This window comes from Gorilla gorilla, chromosome 7 (genome assembly GCF_029281585.2).
Source record: "Gorilla gorilla gorilla isolate KB3781 chromosome 7, NHGRI_mGorGor1-v2.1_pri, whole genome shotgun sequence".
NCBI classification, from domain to species: Eukaryota; Metazoa; Chordata; class Mammalia; order Primates; family Hominidae; genus Gorilla; species Gorilla gorilla.
This window is the reverse complement of record NC_073231.2, coordinates 136,135,023-136,150,222: the sequence shown is the minus strand read 5'-3', so window position 1 is coordinate 136,150,222 and position 15,200 is coordinate 136,135,023. Positions and strand designations below refer to the sequence as shown.

The window sequence follows — 15,200 nt, the reverse complement described above, 5'->3', positions numbered from 1 at the left end:
CAAATCTGAGATCCCAGACTTTGGGAATTACTGTGCAGCCTTCCCCGCTCCCTCTTTTTTCCTCCTCCTAGTGACTAATTTAGAGATATCTGAGTCGTGGAATGAAAGCAGATGTATTTATAGTCATCTTTCACAGAAAAGGGGAGTTCAAAGGAAATTCACATTGGTTGATTATTCACTATGCATCAGCCTACTTATCCATATCTTCTCATTTTATTTCACACAATAATTTGAAACATAGTTTAGAAAACAAGGTGAATAAACAAGAAAGTAGAGATTTAAGCTCAGGTCCATGTAATAAAAAGTGTGTTCCCTTCCCACTTTAGCCATTGTCGTTGTTCCATGAGGGCATCGGGAGCCTGTGATGAATGCTGTCGCTGGCTAAAACTGTGGATCAAAGCTCCTTGTGGTTTCTTGGGCCCACAGAGCACCTCTGACTCCCCACCCGCACTCCCCCACCTCTGGTTTCTAGTCAGTCATCTTGCAAATGCATCCCCCCTTGGTTATAAGACAGATGGATGAGAGTGAGGTCTGCAACTGGAAATGTAACTGAGAGCCAATTCCCTGATGGCAGGTGGGTCGTTAGCGCCATTGCTGTTCAGAAGAATAAGCCACCACTGTTCCTGCTGCCTTTTTTTCAAGGCGACAAAGTGCATCCTGCCATAATCATGGTGTTAGAAACCTCAGTCAGCAGTGCTCAGAGTAAGAGGCAGGCATGAGGAGGACAAGGGTGCTGAACAGTCTTATTATAATGACAACAACAGAGATGATGCTTGCTTTATATAAAGCCAGGTGCACACAAATATGTGTGTGTGCACATTTTTCCTGGCTTTGGGGAGGATGGTGTATATTTCGAGGCAGCTCCACACAAAGAAATCCAGCATTTACGTTTTGCCCATGTCAGTCTCTATTTGCTTTCAGATATCCAGGAATGATTTTCAGAGTATTTGAGAAAATGAGAGGTGCAGATGGTTTTCACTGAGGCATGGTTTCAAATTTAAAGAGGATTATGGCCCAGAAATGGTGAGTAGAGGTGTGAACCTTTGAAATTCTAATTGCAGACCAGTCTGAGGAGGTATATACTTACCAGAGCACAATATCTCATTGTGAGCATATTCCTTTCTTGGCCAAAGGAGATGGGGAAGGAGCAGATACATAACATAATCTTCAAATGAAACTGAAACAGCAATTGATGGCAGCAGTTTGGAGTCTTTGGTGAGTGAATTCAGTCAAGAAAGAAATCCCCAGCTGTCTACCATTGCAGTTAGCTTAGCTTGTTGTAATAATCTTTCTTCTTTGCATCTGCAGAGCTGACTGTATACACAAGTTGGCTCCTGCTGGGAGGAATCTGTGGTCATTTTGACACACTCACTCCTTTATTTTACAAAGGATAGCACTAAGGCCCAAGATGACAGCATCAGTTACTAGGAGGGAAAACTCTGGAACCCAAGGCCTCTTGGAATTGAGGCAATTAAACACTGACTTTTGGCTTTTAATAACAGCTCATGTTTATTGAGTCTTTACTATAATGCCAGATGAAGAAGATGGAAGGAACCACCACCTCAGTGGAGGTGACAGGTGCTAGACGACTACCTGGAATAGATGGGAGAACAAAATAAATGCAAGAATCCAAGTCTGAATTTGTTTCCAGCCTAGAGGAAGGAAGGCCTTCTTGGAGTGAAGCCTAAGTGCTGTGTGTTGTCAGTGCTCCATGGGGTAACTGAGTCTCAGAGAGCTTAATTAGCTCAACTAGTATGGGCCATATTTGTTCCAAGTCACAGAATTTTCCAGATGCAGAGTGACTTGGTTAGTATGTGGGGAAGGATGGTAGGATTTTCTCCTGGGTAGCTCATACTTCAAAAGACCATGTTCTGTCAACTATGGCACATGAGCAAGTGACCTCCAGGTATGGATCTTCAGCTGTCTGCTATCATCATCTGGCTGTCTCCTCTGAACTTCAAACTTGGTGTGTCCCAAACCAAGCTTTTAAAGTGCTAATGAGGACAAAATGGGTGCCTGTTTATTTATTTACTAATTTTTTAAAGAATGTGTTTTGAAGTTGACTTCTCAACTTCCCTTTGCCAGGGAAGAATATTTATTTATGGACATTCCCCTTACAAAATTTCCCTTTAATTAGCTGGAACCCTTGCTACCTGAAGCATGGCCTCTTAGAGGACATTGATGAGCATCTCGCTGGAGGCACAGTGCAGGTTCAGTACAGCCAATAGAGGGAGGTGAACATCTCACACTTTTCTAATGGCTTTCCTGTGCACAAAGCACTTTCTCTTCCATCATCAGTGAACTCAACATAACAGCCAGGTCCTGGGGTTGGTGTCCTTATCTTTTGCTTTCATGTGAGGCAGCTGAGGGCCCAAGATGCCATAGACAACAGGATTATCTGGGTGACTTACTCTTGTCATTCTTTTCTCAAGATGTCACCTTGTCAGCAAAGCCTTCTCTGCAGATTCTTTATACTATAGCGACTCCTTCACTTTCTTACTTTATATTTACCCCACTTTATGTATTTGTGAGTTGTCTAGTTCTGTCCTAGAAGGTAAGCTTCATGAGAGCAGGGGCCTTGGCATTACTCAATCTCCAGGGCACATAGTGCTTAGTAAATATTTGAGAGTTAATGAGGTGCTGTATTTTGACAGCCACTCTGCTACTTCTGTGTAGCAGGCCCAAGGCTAAGACAAGATCCCTGCTTTGGGGCACTCCCTTGTAGTCAGGTGTAAGAACCAGAGAACGGATTTGAGGCTTAACAGTGCAAGATGGCAGAAGCCCAATCCCGGGGGTGAGGGGTAGGGCGCGGTGGGTGTGTGTCGCGGAGGACAGGCTCAGCCTTCCATCCTAAGGCTATCAAAGGCTCTCCTGGCTTGAATTACAGGTACCAATCCTGTGGCCCTTCCCAAAAGCCTAGCTTTTTTTTCTTCTTCTTCTTCTTTTAAACCAAATTCATACTCAGCGAATGGTGAGAAATTAAATGGATTCTTCGGACTAAGTAGATTGAGCTAGTTTTAAAATTAGCCATCTGTCAAGGCCGAGGAGTGAGGTGGTACTTTTTCCACCGAAATTTGGCATCTGCTTAGCATCGAACACCATTTGCAGTTCGGGCAATGCCTTTTACATTCCCTGACCCTCGGCTTTCCTGCAAGTTAAAAACAAAAGTGCAAATGAAAGATTAGAAAATTATTTTTTTTTTAAAGCCCCCAAACCCTTCATTCGTCTTCACGCTGCATTGTAGCGACCTAAGCCAACTGCACAAAACCAGCCTGTAAGCGGTGAGGAGCACCCTGCAGAGAGATGGGGCGAGCGGGCAGCTGCAAGCCCGGGCCCCGGGAGGCCGCCCCTGCGCCCAGCGCTTCCTTCGCGGGGTCGGCGGCCCTCGCAGTAGAAGGCGGCTCTCCCGGGGCCTCACTTCCTGCACCCACACGCGACTAAAAAAGAACACGTACAACTTTTTTGGGCCCCCTTCTTGCAAAACGCTCGCGCAACGAGCTCACTGAAGTAACCGCTCCGGGGGCGAACCAGGGACTCGGGCTTCCGGAGCCCCCGTGCCGCGCAGCCGGGGTCGGGAGCGGCAGCTTCGGAGCCAGGCCCCAGGGGCTGTGCACCAGTGGGGGCGGGGCGGGGGCCGGGCCGGGGGCGGGGCGCGGGCGGGGAGGGACGGGGGGGCGGGGCTGGGGCGGCGCGCGTGCGCAGAGCACTTCCTTGTTTGGCCCCGTGACTGCAGCGCGAGCGCAGCCCGCCCGCCCGCCCGCCGCGGGAGTGTGAGCTCAGTCAGTCAGGCCCGCGCCGCCGCCTGTCAGCGCGTCTGAGGAGGCAGCGCCGGGCGCCCCAGCCGCCCAGCCCGCGCACGCCCCAGCGGCCGGCCGGAGCCCAGACCCCCGCGAAGACCCCGCGCGCAGCCGCGTCCCCTCCCCCGCCGCTGAGGAGCCGCCGCCGCCGGCATGAGCAGAGGGAGGCGGGTCCCGGAGAGCCCCCTGCCTCGCGCGCGGCTTGGAGTTTGAAGGGCCCCGCGCCGAGCGCCTCCAGCGCCGCCGCCGCCTGCCTTCGCCCGCCTCCTTCCCTCCCTCTCGCCGCCGCCGGGGACGGGAGCCGCGCGCCAGGCCGGGCGGCGGGTGGCGGGCTGCGCGCCGGGGTTCATGAGCCTCCGGGCGGCCCGCGGCCCCGGGAGCCTGCGCCGTGACTCACCCCCCGCCCCGCTTGTGTCTCGTCCCCCCCGGCAGGATGCCGGACCAGATCTCTGTCTCGGAGTTCATCGCCGAGACCACCGAGGACTACAACTCGCCCACCACGTCCAGCTTCACCACGCGGCTGCACAACTGCAGGAACACCGTCACGCTGCTGGAGGAGGTAGGTCGGGCCGGGACCCCCGCCGTCCACGCTCGCCGCTGCCGCCGCGCAGCTGGAGGATCTCCTCTCGGAGCTGGGAGGAAGGGGACGCGGGGGCCGGGGGCGCCACACCCCCTCAGGGAGCCGCCGGGTGAATAAGGGACTTCGGACGGGCGGCGCCTTCCCCGTCTCCTCGCCCTTTCTGGGTCCTGCGGGTTGAAAGGCCTGGGGACTGGAGGTGGGAGAGGACTGAGCGAGCTGTGGACACTCCAGGGAGGACAGAAGATGGAAGTCCTGTCCCTGGCATGCACTGTTCGGCGCTTCCACATCTTCGTGACCCTCCTGTAACCCTCGAGGTAGGTGGCGTCAGGCCACCGAGGGCCCAGAGGCGAAGTAGTGCAGCCAAGGTCACCAGCAAGGGACTAGGAGATGGGCAGTGAACGCACCCCTCAGCGGCCCGACTGGACCAGGCAGGCGTAGCTGCGGAGACGAGGGCCGGTGGAAAAATCCCAGAGGACCCAGAGAGAACTCAGGCTGGGACTGTATCCACTCCAGGAGTCCTCCCTGTTAGTCTCTGGTGCCTGAAGCCCAGATGGAAAGAGATCTGTGCACATAGGTTTCCACCCGGCTCCCCTAACCCGGAGGGTTTGGTAGGGCTTAGGGCTGCTGCGCCAGCAGGACCTGCCCGCAGGGCACTCAGAGGCTGGACAAGGAGATCGGAGGCCGGTGCAGCCTGCTTGAGCTGACCAGACACGGAGAAGGGAGGCCCGAGGCGACAGTCAGACAGCTCCTCTTATCTGGACCCTTCAGGAAAGCGTTGCTGGTGGGGGGTGGGGGGCAGGGCCAAGGCCAAATCGATTTTCTTTAGGATTTTCAGTGAATTAATGAGAGAGTGGTATGGGCAAAGAGGAACCTGAAAGCCAAGGAGCAGCAGAAGCCTCTGGGGCCACGATAAAAATAGGACATTTGCCCAGGAACTCAGCATCATCAATAAGTGCCATAAAGCATCCCTCCCCTTCAAACAAGGCAAACGTATTTCAACTGAAAATGGCACCATTGGGTAGAAGGTAGGAAGGGAGATGGTTTTCCCTGGGTGGGTTATGCTGTGGCTGGTTTAGGTGAGGTTTGGGGAGCTCTTTCTGATGTAAGCCCCCCACCCCAAGGACGGACCTCTGTAATATGGGGAAGCTTGGGCTTCTGTGGGCCAACTCATCTTGAAATGAGCTTTGATACTCATGTTTCCACACACGTAGAACTGGGATTCAGAAGTAGAGGGGTCCCAAATTTTAGGAGGAGAGAGACTTCTGTTAGTGCTGGGTCCCATCTGGCCTGCTTGGTGCTATGACTGAATGTGTCATTCCGGCATACTTCCAGAGTTCTCTCTGGAGTCAGTATTGGGTGATGGGACTGAATTGTGAAGTGAATGGAGAAATACCACCTAACTAGGTTTGTTTGAAAACCAGAGGTAAATGGATTTTTTCTTTTCTTTCTTCTTTTTTTTGTCTTTGTGAACTGCCAGTCTGTTACACTCGTCTGGGATTAAACAGAATTGCCAGGCATTGAACCCCATCATGGGTCTGTCTTTCACTTAATTGTAGTAAATTGAAACATGTTGATATAGGAGCATTTTGCATCCTCTTTCTGTACTAATTGTATATACTTCTAAGGATGTGACATTGATTAGACTGAGTGGTTATTTTCCTTCTAGATAAGTTTTTCACTGCCTCCTAATAGAGCTGCCAGTTATTTTAACGTTCTCTTCCTGCACATTTAGATAGTGTTGCTGTATTCTGTTTGTGAAGGGTGTGATAAGATTAAGTATCGGTGATGCTGTTTGTAGAGGTATGCGAGCATATTTTCCAGCAACCCTGTAGTAGAGGGTTAATGTTAAATTACATGCAGTTGCTGTTGATGTTAGTTTAAGGTTAATAAATTTAAAAGCAAATATATTTTTTTATGAGAAATACTGTTGTAAGATTAGGTAGAAAAATAGAGTTAACTATAATGCAAGTGTAGTCACTTAGGAACTTGGAACCAGGCTAGAAGTTCAGTGTCATGTTAGAGTACCTTGATGATACCCATGTTCTCAAAAATATAACAATGTTTCAGGATGGCACAATAATTTTACAATTTTTCTTCTGAACTTGAGGAAGGTATTGGCCAGGAAAACATTGTCTCCGGTCGGCATATTTTAATTCTTGAGGTTGCACTCTCTTGAGTGGTTACTTTTTGCATAGATGTGAAAAGTATGCTTTAGGTTTTTTTACTGATGGATAGCCACCATAGTTGAATTTTAATTTTTCCCCCATGCTTACATATATGGAAGTAGTGCATTATTATAAATATCTTAGGTGGGTCACAATTCAGTTCTTTAAAAATATGGGGCTTAACATTACCACACTCAATATAAGAAAAAATTTGGGGGCATACCACAAAATCTTGTTGGCATATGCTTCACAAGTGAGATATTTGGAAACTTTAAGAATGTGGCTTGTGTTATTTTGTGGTTATTCTTAGGAAGAGAACTTTTGGGTACTTTTTGGTGATATGGAAACTCCGGAATAGGAATTAATTTGGGTAACTTGGAATTCTCATTTAAAAAAAATATTTTCCTAGTTCTAGTAAGTACCTTCCTGTTGATGACCTTTTTTTGCTCTTTGGATCACTAATGCACATACATAGAGCGCAACTGAAAAACTGTTAGATCTCCAAGATTGGAGCCCCAAATTAATCCATACTCTCTCTTTTACTATGTCTCCTTGGTAGAGATTGTGGTGTGTTATGCAGATGTTGATGATTTGAGTTAAATCTCTGTGATGAGCACTCTAGGAAGTAGACCAGAAATATATGGTAAGAAAGGCTGGGCGTGGTGGGTCATACCTGTAATAATCCCAGCACTTTGGGAGGCTGAGGGAGGTGGATCACTTGAGGTCAGGAGTTTGAGACCAGCCTGGCCAAGATAGGGAAACCCCATCTCTACTAAAAAATTAGCCAGGCACGATGGCGCGTGCCTGTAGTCGCAGCTTCTTGAGAGGCTGAGGCAGGAGAATCATATGAACCCGGGAGGCCGAGGTTACAATGAGCCAAGATCGCACCACTGCACACCAGGTTAGGCGACAGAGTGAGGCTACGTCTCAAAAATGGTAAGAAGAGGCAAAGAGGAGTTTACTTCTGGTTTGCTTCTGGGCTTTACCTTTTGGGGCGAAGGGTCGCACATGGCTCTGGGGTTCACGGTTTGGCTGGCACACAATGAGTGGCTACCTTGGGGAGGCAGGAATGGATGAGCTGGTGTTCTGCCAAGGTTTCATCCTGGCGTGTGAGTGTTTTCCAAGCAAAAAGCCAGTGTTTTACTTATTCAGCAGTGAAAGCACACTGATGTGTGCCATTTTACTCTTGACCATTTTTAAGTTATGAGTAAGTGACTAGGAGAGTATAAGCGTTTTCCCTAAGTGGGAGCAGGCAGGCATTTTAGGACTGCTGTGACCCAGACAGTAGAAGGGACCCTCTATTTAAAGACTTAGAGTGGCTAATAGTTAGTACCTTTGTCAGAGAGAGAGTCCAACATGATAAATGGAAGTCTACTTGGTTATTTTATATTGGGCCACATTTTAATTTGGTGACAATGAAGGAGGCAAGTTCTGCTCATTTATTGAGCAGCTGCTCCATACCAGGCCTGCTGTCGACATATGGCATGAATGCTTACATTTACCTCTCATATGAGCTCTCTGAAAGAGGAACATTTATCGTCTCCATTTTATAGAGAAGGAAATTGAGGCCCAGAGAGATGAAATGATTTCTCTCTAAGGTCAAGTGGCTAGTAAATAAAATGGAATTTAAAAATCTCCCTCCCGGCTGGGCGCGGTGGCTCAGGCCTGTAATCCCAGCGCTTTGGGAGGCCGAGGTGGGCAGAACACGAGGCCAGGAGATTGAGACCATCCTGGCTAACACGGTGAAACCCCATCTCTACTAAAAATACAAAAAAAAATTAGCTGGGCGTGTTGTCAGGCGCCTGTAGTCCCAGCTACTTAGGAGGCTGAGGCAGGAGAATGGCGTGAACCCGGGAGACGGAGCTTGCAGTGAGCCAGGATCACGCCACTGCACTCCAGCCTGGGTGACAGAGGAAGACTCCGTCTCAAAAAAAAAAAAAAAATCTCACTCCCTTCTCCCCGTGAAACAGGCTCTCACTCTGTCACCGAGGCTGCAGTGCAGTGGTGCGATCTCAGCTCACTGCAACCTCTGCCTCCCAGGTTCAAGCGATTCTCTCACCTCTGCCTCCTGGGCAGCTGGGACTACAGGTGCACACCGCCATGCCTGGCTAATTTTTGTATTTCTAATAGAGACGCAGTTTCATCATGTTGGCCAGGCTGGTCTCAAACTCCTGACCTCAAGTGATCTGCCTGCCTTAGCCTTCCAAAGTGCTGGGATTACAGGCATGAGCCACCACGCCTGGCCCAGAGTTTAGAAATCTTAAAACAGTTGAGACATAAAATAGGTATTCTAAATGTCTACAAAAACATATTTCAGTGGCTTTATAGGGAACATAGGAGACTTTGCTGTCATTGCACCTTCAAGTTTTGGTCTGATTAAAAAGGTGCCTAAGTTCCTTGGAGGCTTAGTGTTTCTTCATGTTTATATTTCAGAGTTCTTAATAGTGATACTTAAATATACTATTTTTTCCCTGTACTTTTGAAGATTTGGATATGAGTTTTCAGATTTAAATGTGGGAACTCATTTGAGTATAATCCGTGAACAGCATTTGTTCAACACATTTTTGGGGAGGCCCTGCTATTTACAAGTCATTTTCCAAGTCCTACTGAGGTATTGGGGTTATCCAGATTGTATTATGGAGAAGCTAGTGGTCTTTAAGAAATAAAGAAATAAGGCTAAAACTCTTAACAGGGTAGAAAGGGGCAGTTCATAGGGGAGGGAAATAGTATAGAACATTCATCCTAGGAATACAAGTGAAATCACTCAAATTACCATGTAGTCAATATACAGATTGTTCATTGCCTCTTATGTGCCCAGCAGTGTGCTAGGCCCAGGGATACAATGATGAAGAGCCCTGCCCTCAAAAAATGCAGCCTAAAAGTTTTCTTATGGGAACTGGAAATCAAGTTTGGGTCTGGCATTAGAGGCTTTTCTTAATGTATTCACCTGGTGTGTTCAGTTCTTTCTGAAGATATAGAAATGTTTGATGAAATGAATGAAGATACAGAATGTAGATTCAGTATCAAGCTGTATCTCATAACAGTAACATTCCTACTACATGCAAACCCTATACATACTATTATTTAATACCTTTTTTCACCCTACTATCATCAATGGCTCCATTTTATAGATGAAGAAATTGAGGATTACAGCAGTTAAGTATTTTGTCCAGCTAGGTCGTACAGCCAGTAAGTATTCTGCCCAGGTCATACAACCAGTATCAGATTTGTGATTAATCGCATTACTGTCAAGTCCTCATGCAGGCCAGTCAGACTTCTGTGTGTGTTCCCTCACCTTCCATTTAAGTTTCAACCTTTATCTATGTCCTTTTGGGTGTCTGCCATGCTGATGATAGAGCTCATCAGTCTTTGATAAATACTGTTAGGTCCTTAAGTGATTTTCTGTGAAATCTTACGCATAGGATTTCTGTGGTCAGGGTTTGACGTCTGATCTTGTTCATCAGCTCCCCTTGCTCAAGAATGCAAGTGCATTACCTCTTAAATTTTAAAAGCTGGTAAACTTAATAGGAAGTGCTTCTTTATATTGCAGGTGCTAAACTTAAGGAGCCCATTAATTACCCCCAAGGAGATTGTAGTCTTAAAAAAAAAAAAAAAAAAAAACCTCAGGAAGGATTTAGATAAAATCAAGATTTTTACTTTTGCTTAATGTAGAGAAAGTATGTTTGGGTCTGTCTCTGACCTCTTGAAGATAATACAACAAAAGGCAAACAAACCTTCCCATAATGTTTCTCTCCCACACACAAGTCAAGGCTCTGTGCCCAGGCTTTTGACCCAGTCTGGAGGTACTTAGGATGAGGTTTTGTCTGGATGAAACCAGCAAAGGTCAGTGAGTGAATATATCTGTCTGTAGAATCAAAGGGAGAAGGAAATTGTATGTGTTGGAACTCATGCTCTTTCTAAAACAAGGCACAAGCCTGTTAGCCAGATATTCCATGCTAATGCTTTTGGTCCTTCTGATATGGTTTGGATTTTTGTCCCCTCCAAATCTCAAGTTGAAACATAGTCCCCAGTGTCGGAGGTAGGGCTTGGTGGGATGTGATTGGATCGTGGGGGCGGATGCCTCATGAATGGTTTAGCATCATCATCCCCTTGGTGATAAGTGAGTTCTTGCTCAGTTAGTTCTCTTGAGATCCAGTGTTTTAAAAGTTTGGGTCCTCCACTTTTCTCTCTCTCTCGCCCCTGCTTTCGCCATGTGATGTGCCTGCTCCCACTTCTCCTCCTGCCATGACTAAACACTCCCTGAGGCGTCCGCAGAAGCCAAGCAGATACCAGTGCCATGCTTGTACAGCCTGCAGAATTTCCTTTCTTTATAAATTACCCAGTCTCAGATATTCCTTTATAACAACACAAGAACTGCCTAACACACCTTATATATATATCTTTGGATTTTAAAAAAACATTTTTTACACCTATCATCTAATAAAAGCTTATTCTAGTAGCATTCTTATTATTGCTTTACATATGAATACATAAAGGCTCACAGACATTAAATAACTTGTCCAAGATCACACAGTGGTAAATGGTAGACTTGGGCTCTGAATGCAGAATCTGCATTGAAAACCCATTCCGTTTCTGCTGTATTTCACTGTCTTTTATGCTTCCTGTCTGCCAGTTTGTTTTGTCTTGCAAGACCCGTGAGAAAGGCATCTATTAATTATCTTTTTACCTCTATTTGGTTTCTAGTGCTAGAGAGAAAGAGTTTGGGAGAGGGAAGAAAAATGAAAAGACAGTTGCTTTTCTCTGTTCTTCTGAGACCTCTTGCTGGACCCCTCAGTAAATCTCTGCCTTTTGTGATCAAAGACAGTGCTGCAAGCAATCCTCCTTGGACTGGGCAGATGTGAAAATGACCCTGTTGCTTCCAGCTCCACCCTGGCATGCTTAGTCTGGGACGGTTGACCCAACCTGATTTGCCTATGAGCTGCCCAGAGCCCTGGCTAAAGAACCACTACTCTCAGTTGCAGTTTCTTCAGGGCTGTCTGGCTCTCTGCTTCCAGCTTCCTGGCTGTACAAGAGCCCTGAGTTTTTGCTGGGTGTTAGTTATTCAGGGAATTGCTAAGTGTCCAAGTAAAAGCGACCTTGGAGAATATCTACTCTGGCGTTTGCCAACCTGAAAGCCTGATCTCCAAAAGGCTCATGAAAGCTGTGATGGGGGTCTGTAGCCGCTTTGTGGAAAAATTAGTGGACACTGCTTTTAACTTAGTTTGGCATAACTCTCATGCCAAATGTGTTTGATTTTGGCTGAAATGCACCAGCTCAGTGGTGTAGGACTAATCATCTTCTGCTGATCAGATGCTTGGATTGCCAGTTATAAAGTGGGAAAGCAAAGTGTTACCTCATTCAGGTGATTGGCTTCCTAGAAGGGCTTTGTATCTCCACGGGAGGAACCTCATGAATGATGGGACCCACCAGATCTAGTTTAGTCCTCATTGCTTTGAGAGGTGGAGACTGAGGCCCAAAGATTAGACAGAAACCATGCAGGGATTTGAATTCAGGGCTGCCCAACCCAGGGATTTTTGCACTCTGCTGTTTAACAGGGTTGTGGGGACTGGCAATTCACAGTGTGGGAGTCCTCCCCAGTACCACTCCATGTAACTTGCTTCTAGGTGGAAAGAGTGGAGAGTAAACCTTAAGTTTGGAACTGGATCTTGCTGGCCCAGTCTGCTGTCATTAAGTCCTGGTCTCAGAAAACACACTGTGCGAGGCTGCAGTAGCTTTCCCTGATGTTAGGCTAGCAGCCTTTCATTAGAAGCCATTTGTGGTGTTGGATGTTCAAACACTACCCAGACCTTTGCCTTCATTGTCTGTTTGTCCAGGGAGCCTCAGAGAGTTGGTTTCCATATATGTAACCTAGTCATTTGGGGACTAAAACCAGATCTGGGTCTTGGCCATTCCCACATACATTACTTAAACATGAGTAAGGTTTGGGGCTAGAGATCACTTCATGTCGAAGCCTCCGTTTCCCCATTTGATAAATAAATGACATTGCTTTTTGAGTATTAAAGGAGGCAATGCATGGGAGGCACTCATCAAATGACTTTATGTGTCAGTAAAGTATGTCCCTATGGGTGTCAAGGTCTGACTACTCAGCTCTCCTGTGAGGCAGGGAAGAAGGGGAGGCGAATGAGGCTAGAAGCATCCCTTCATGGAGAGTTAGATAGACAGGACTGCTCTCTACTGAGGACCAGTGGCAACACTTGGGTTGAGGAGGGTGAAATTCTCTTGCCAAGGTTCATTGTATCCCTATTACTTCTAGCGTGTGTTGGGCAAGTTACTGAGCCTTACTGTGTCCTACTTTCCTCATGGGGATAAGTACCTACCTCTCAGTGAGTCAGTATCTGTAAAGTGCTTACAACAGTGCCTGATGTGCTAAGTGCTCTATAAATGATTGTTCTTATTATCCTTGTTGCTATTGCCCTGTATTATTGTATTATTGCATTAGACAATTGCATGTGTAACTGAGAAGATGAGACTTGGTGGACTCATTTCTGAAGGGTCAGTGATGAGGTCAGATGACAGAGAGATGAAGTCAGATGTGTATACTTCAGGGACCCGGACTGGGGAGGCACAGATGGGACTAAGGAGAGGACTAGGGCAACACCAAACACTTTGACCATTGTGGGTCATGGTCATAGCCAATTTGATCTGAAGCAGACTGTCAACTCAGTGTAACTGTATAATCAGCCCTTAGTGGGCTCTGTACTCTCTGAAGTAAGGGAACCAGTGACCAGTGCTGCCCACTTTGACCCAGGCCAGCCTGATGGGCTCTACCAGTGCAACCTCATTGCCCATGCTTCCTTGTGTCACTGCTATAATCTTTCTGCCTGCTTCTATACCCCACTTGTCGAGTCCTCTCCATTGGTGTGTGAAAGCTGCCCCTTCTGATTCTTGCTGGGGCTTTGGGGTAATGAGCTGTTTTCTCTGTTACATAATAAATGCAGGTATTTATTATGTACCTGCATAATTGACTGTGGTCATTCGTGGGGAGGTGAAACATTTATGCCTTGGCCCTGACTGGTACAGAGCATGGCAGCTAGGTTAGGTGCTTTACTGATTACAGTTTGAAGCACTGAGACCACAAGAAATTCTATTTTGGTTAGGAGGCAGGAGCCTTAAAGCAAAAGGGATCTCTCCTTGAATTTTCATTTCTGTGTGCTTCATAGCTTGTTTTCAGTGTCAGTAAAACGAGTTTTAATTATTTGTGGGCAGGAGTTAGGTCAAGATCAGGAGGCACTTGACTCTACTTGGTCTTCACAGAATCCAGGAGTTCACAGTAGGCTCTTTCCAGCCCACAGCCCTGTCTGAACGGCCCTCTGTCATGGTGCTGTTTGTGGTCAGTTATGTAAGAACTGAATTTTAATGCCAAGCTATGGTATAATTTTCCCCCAAAGAACTGGAATATGTGTCCCCTTGATAAGACAGCACCTAATTTAGCCACTCAAAAGCTGGGAAAATAAAATCAGAACCTCATATGCCAAGGAGGTAAAGCCCAAAAGACGACTGCATTTTGGCACCAACTATTATAGAAAGCAGAGTTGGCTAAGTCAATCTAGGCCACCTCTTTCCCTGCCAGATGCGTTTTAGGTGGAGGAAAATGTAAGCTCTTCTTAGCTCTATTATTAAAACAGCCTGGATACCTTGCATTTCTGTAGCATTGTACCCAAAGGCTAGGGTCAGAATGGCCTTGTCTTCAGTGCCTGGTATAGCACCCAGCACGCAGTGGGCTGTAAGTATAGTGAGGACTATGTTATTATGACGCACATTCTGTAGAACTGGAAAAGGCCTCAGAGACCATCTAGTCCAACTCCTCTTTTTATGGATGAGGAAGCTGAGGCCTAGAAACCCCAAGTGTGTTAGGCTGTTTTATTGTAAGAGGTCCCTTCCCCTTCCCCAGCAAAATGAAATACATTGGTTAAAGCAAAATGGGGACTTATTGGAAGGATTCATGGGAGATATTTTATGGAACATGAGGGGCAAGAATGAGGGTCTTCTCTTTTGGGCAAATGGTAGATGAAGGCAACTCACACCAAATTATTCCCAGCTCCAGTGCCCTACACCACATTGGTGTCTGCCTGATTCTGGGGCAAGGATATCTGGGAAGGAGGATTGGATTGGCTCCACTTGGGTCAGGAGACCACCCTTGCTCCAGTCAGCTTTGGCCAGGATGAGGGGGCTATGTGATGGGTGGGGCTAAGTCTTCCTCTTCAGCCTGGGGGTGATGGTGGTCCTCAGAGGAGAGTAGGAGGATAGGGAAGCACACCGTTTATACCCAGATCACACAGCAAAGCTGGGACTAGATTCAGTTCTTCTGGCCTCATCTTCATTTTTCATTGACATGACAGTTAAATGTAAATGATGGTACTTCACAGCTGTTGGGAGAATCAGTAGGAATATAAGGGAGGCAGATGCCTGGCACTCAGTGACGCTTGGAAAATGTTAGTTTCTCTGCCCTTCCCTCTGCAAGTGTCACCTCCCCTTGATCCTTTCTGCTCTGTACTCATTTGGGATACTTGGAAGGACTGTGGTCAGAGCACTGTGCTGCCTAGTTTTAGCTTTGGTGATGTGGTCAGGAAAAATCAACATTCCACATAGGGTATGGCCAGAAAAGAAACATCCCATTGCCACTAAATCCAAAGTGAT

At 46.9% G+C, this 15,200-nt stretch overlaps 1 protein-coding gene across 6 annotated transcripts in view; it reads left to right on the top strand.

The window, feature by feature from the left end:
* Positions 1-15,200, top strand: part of ASAP1 (ArfGAP with SH3 domain, ankyrin repeat and PH domain 1) — a 392,411-nt gene that overhangs the window by 81,998 nt on the left and 295,213 nt on the right. For 2 of the 6 annotated variants that reach the window (XM_019032531.4, XM_063709495.1), the window contains 2 exons: positions 922-1,023; positions 4,230-4,356. The exons of 2 other annotated variants lie outside the window; for them this stretch is intronic. In XM_019032531.4, coding sequence (XP_018888076.1) covers positions 986-1,023; positions 4,230-4,356 — 165 coding nt within the window. In that variant the 5' untranslated portion in view covers positions 922-985. Of the gene's footprint in view, positions 1-921; positions 1,024-4,229; positions 4,357-15,200 lie in introns of those variants that run through there. 2 more of the 6 variants (XM_019032530.4, XM_019032533.4) reach the window with 1 other exon arrangement.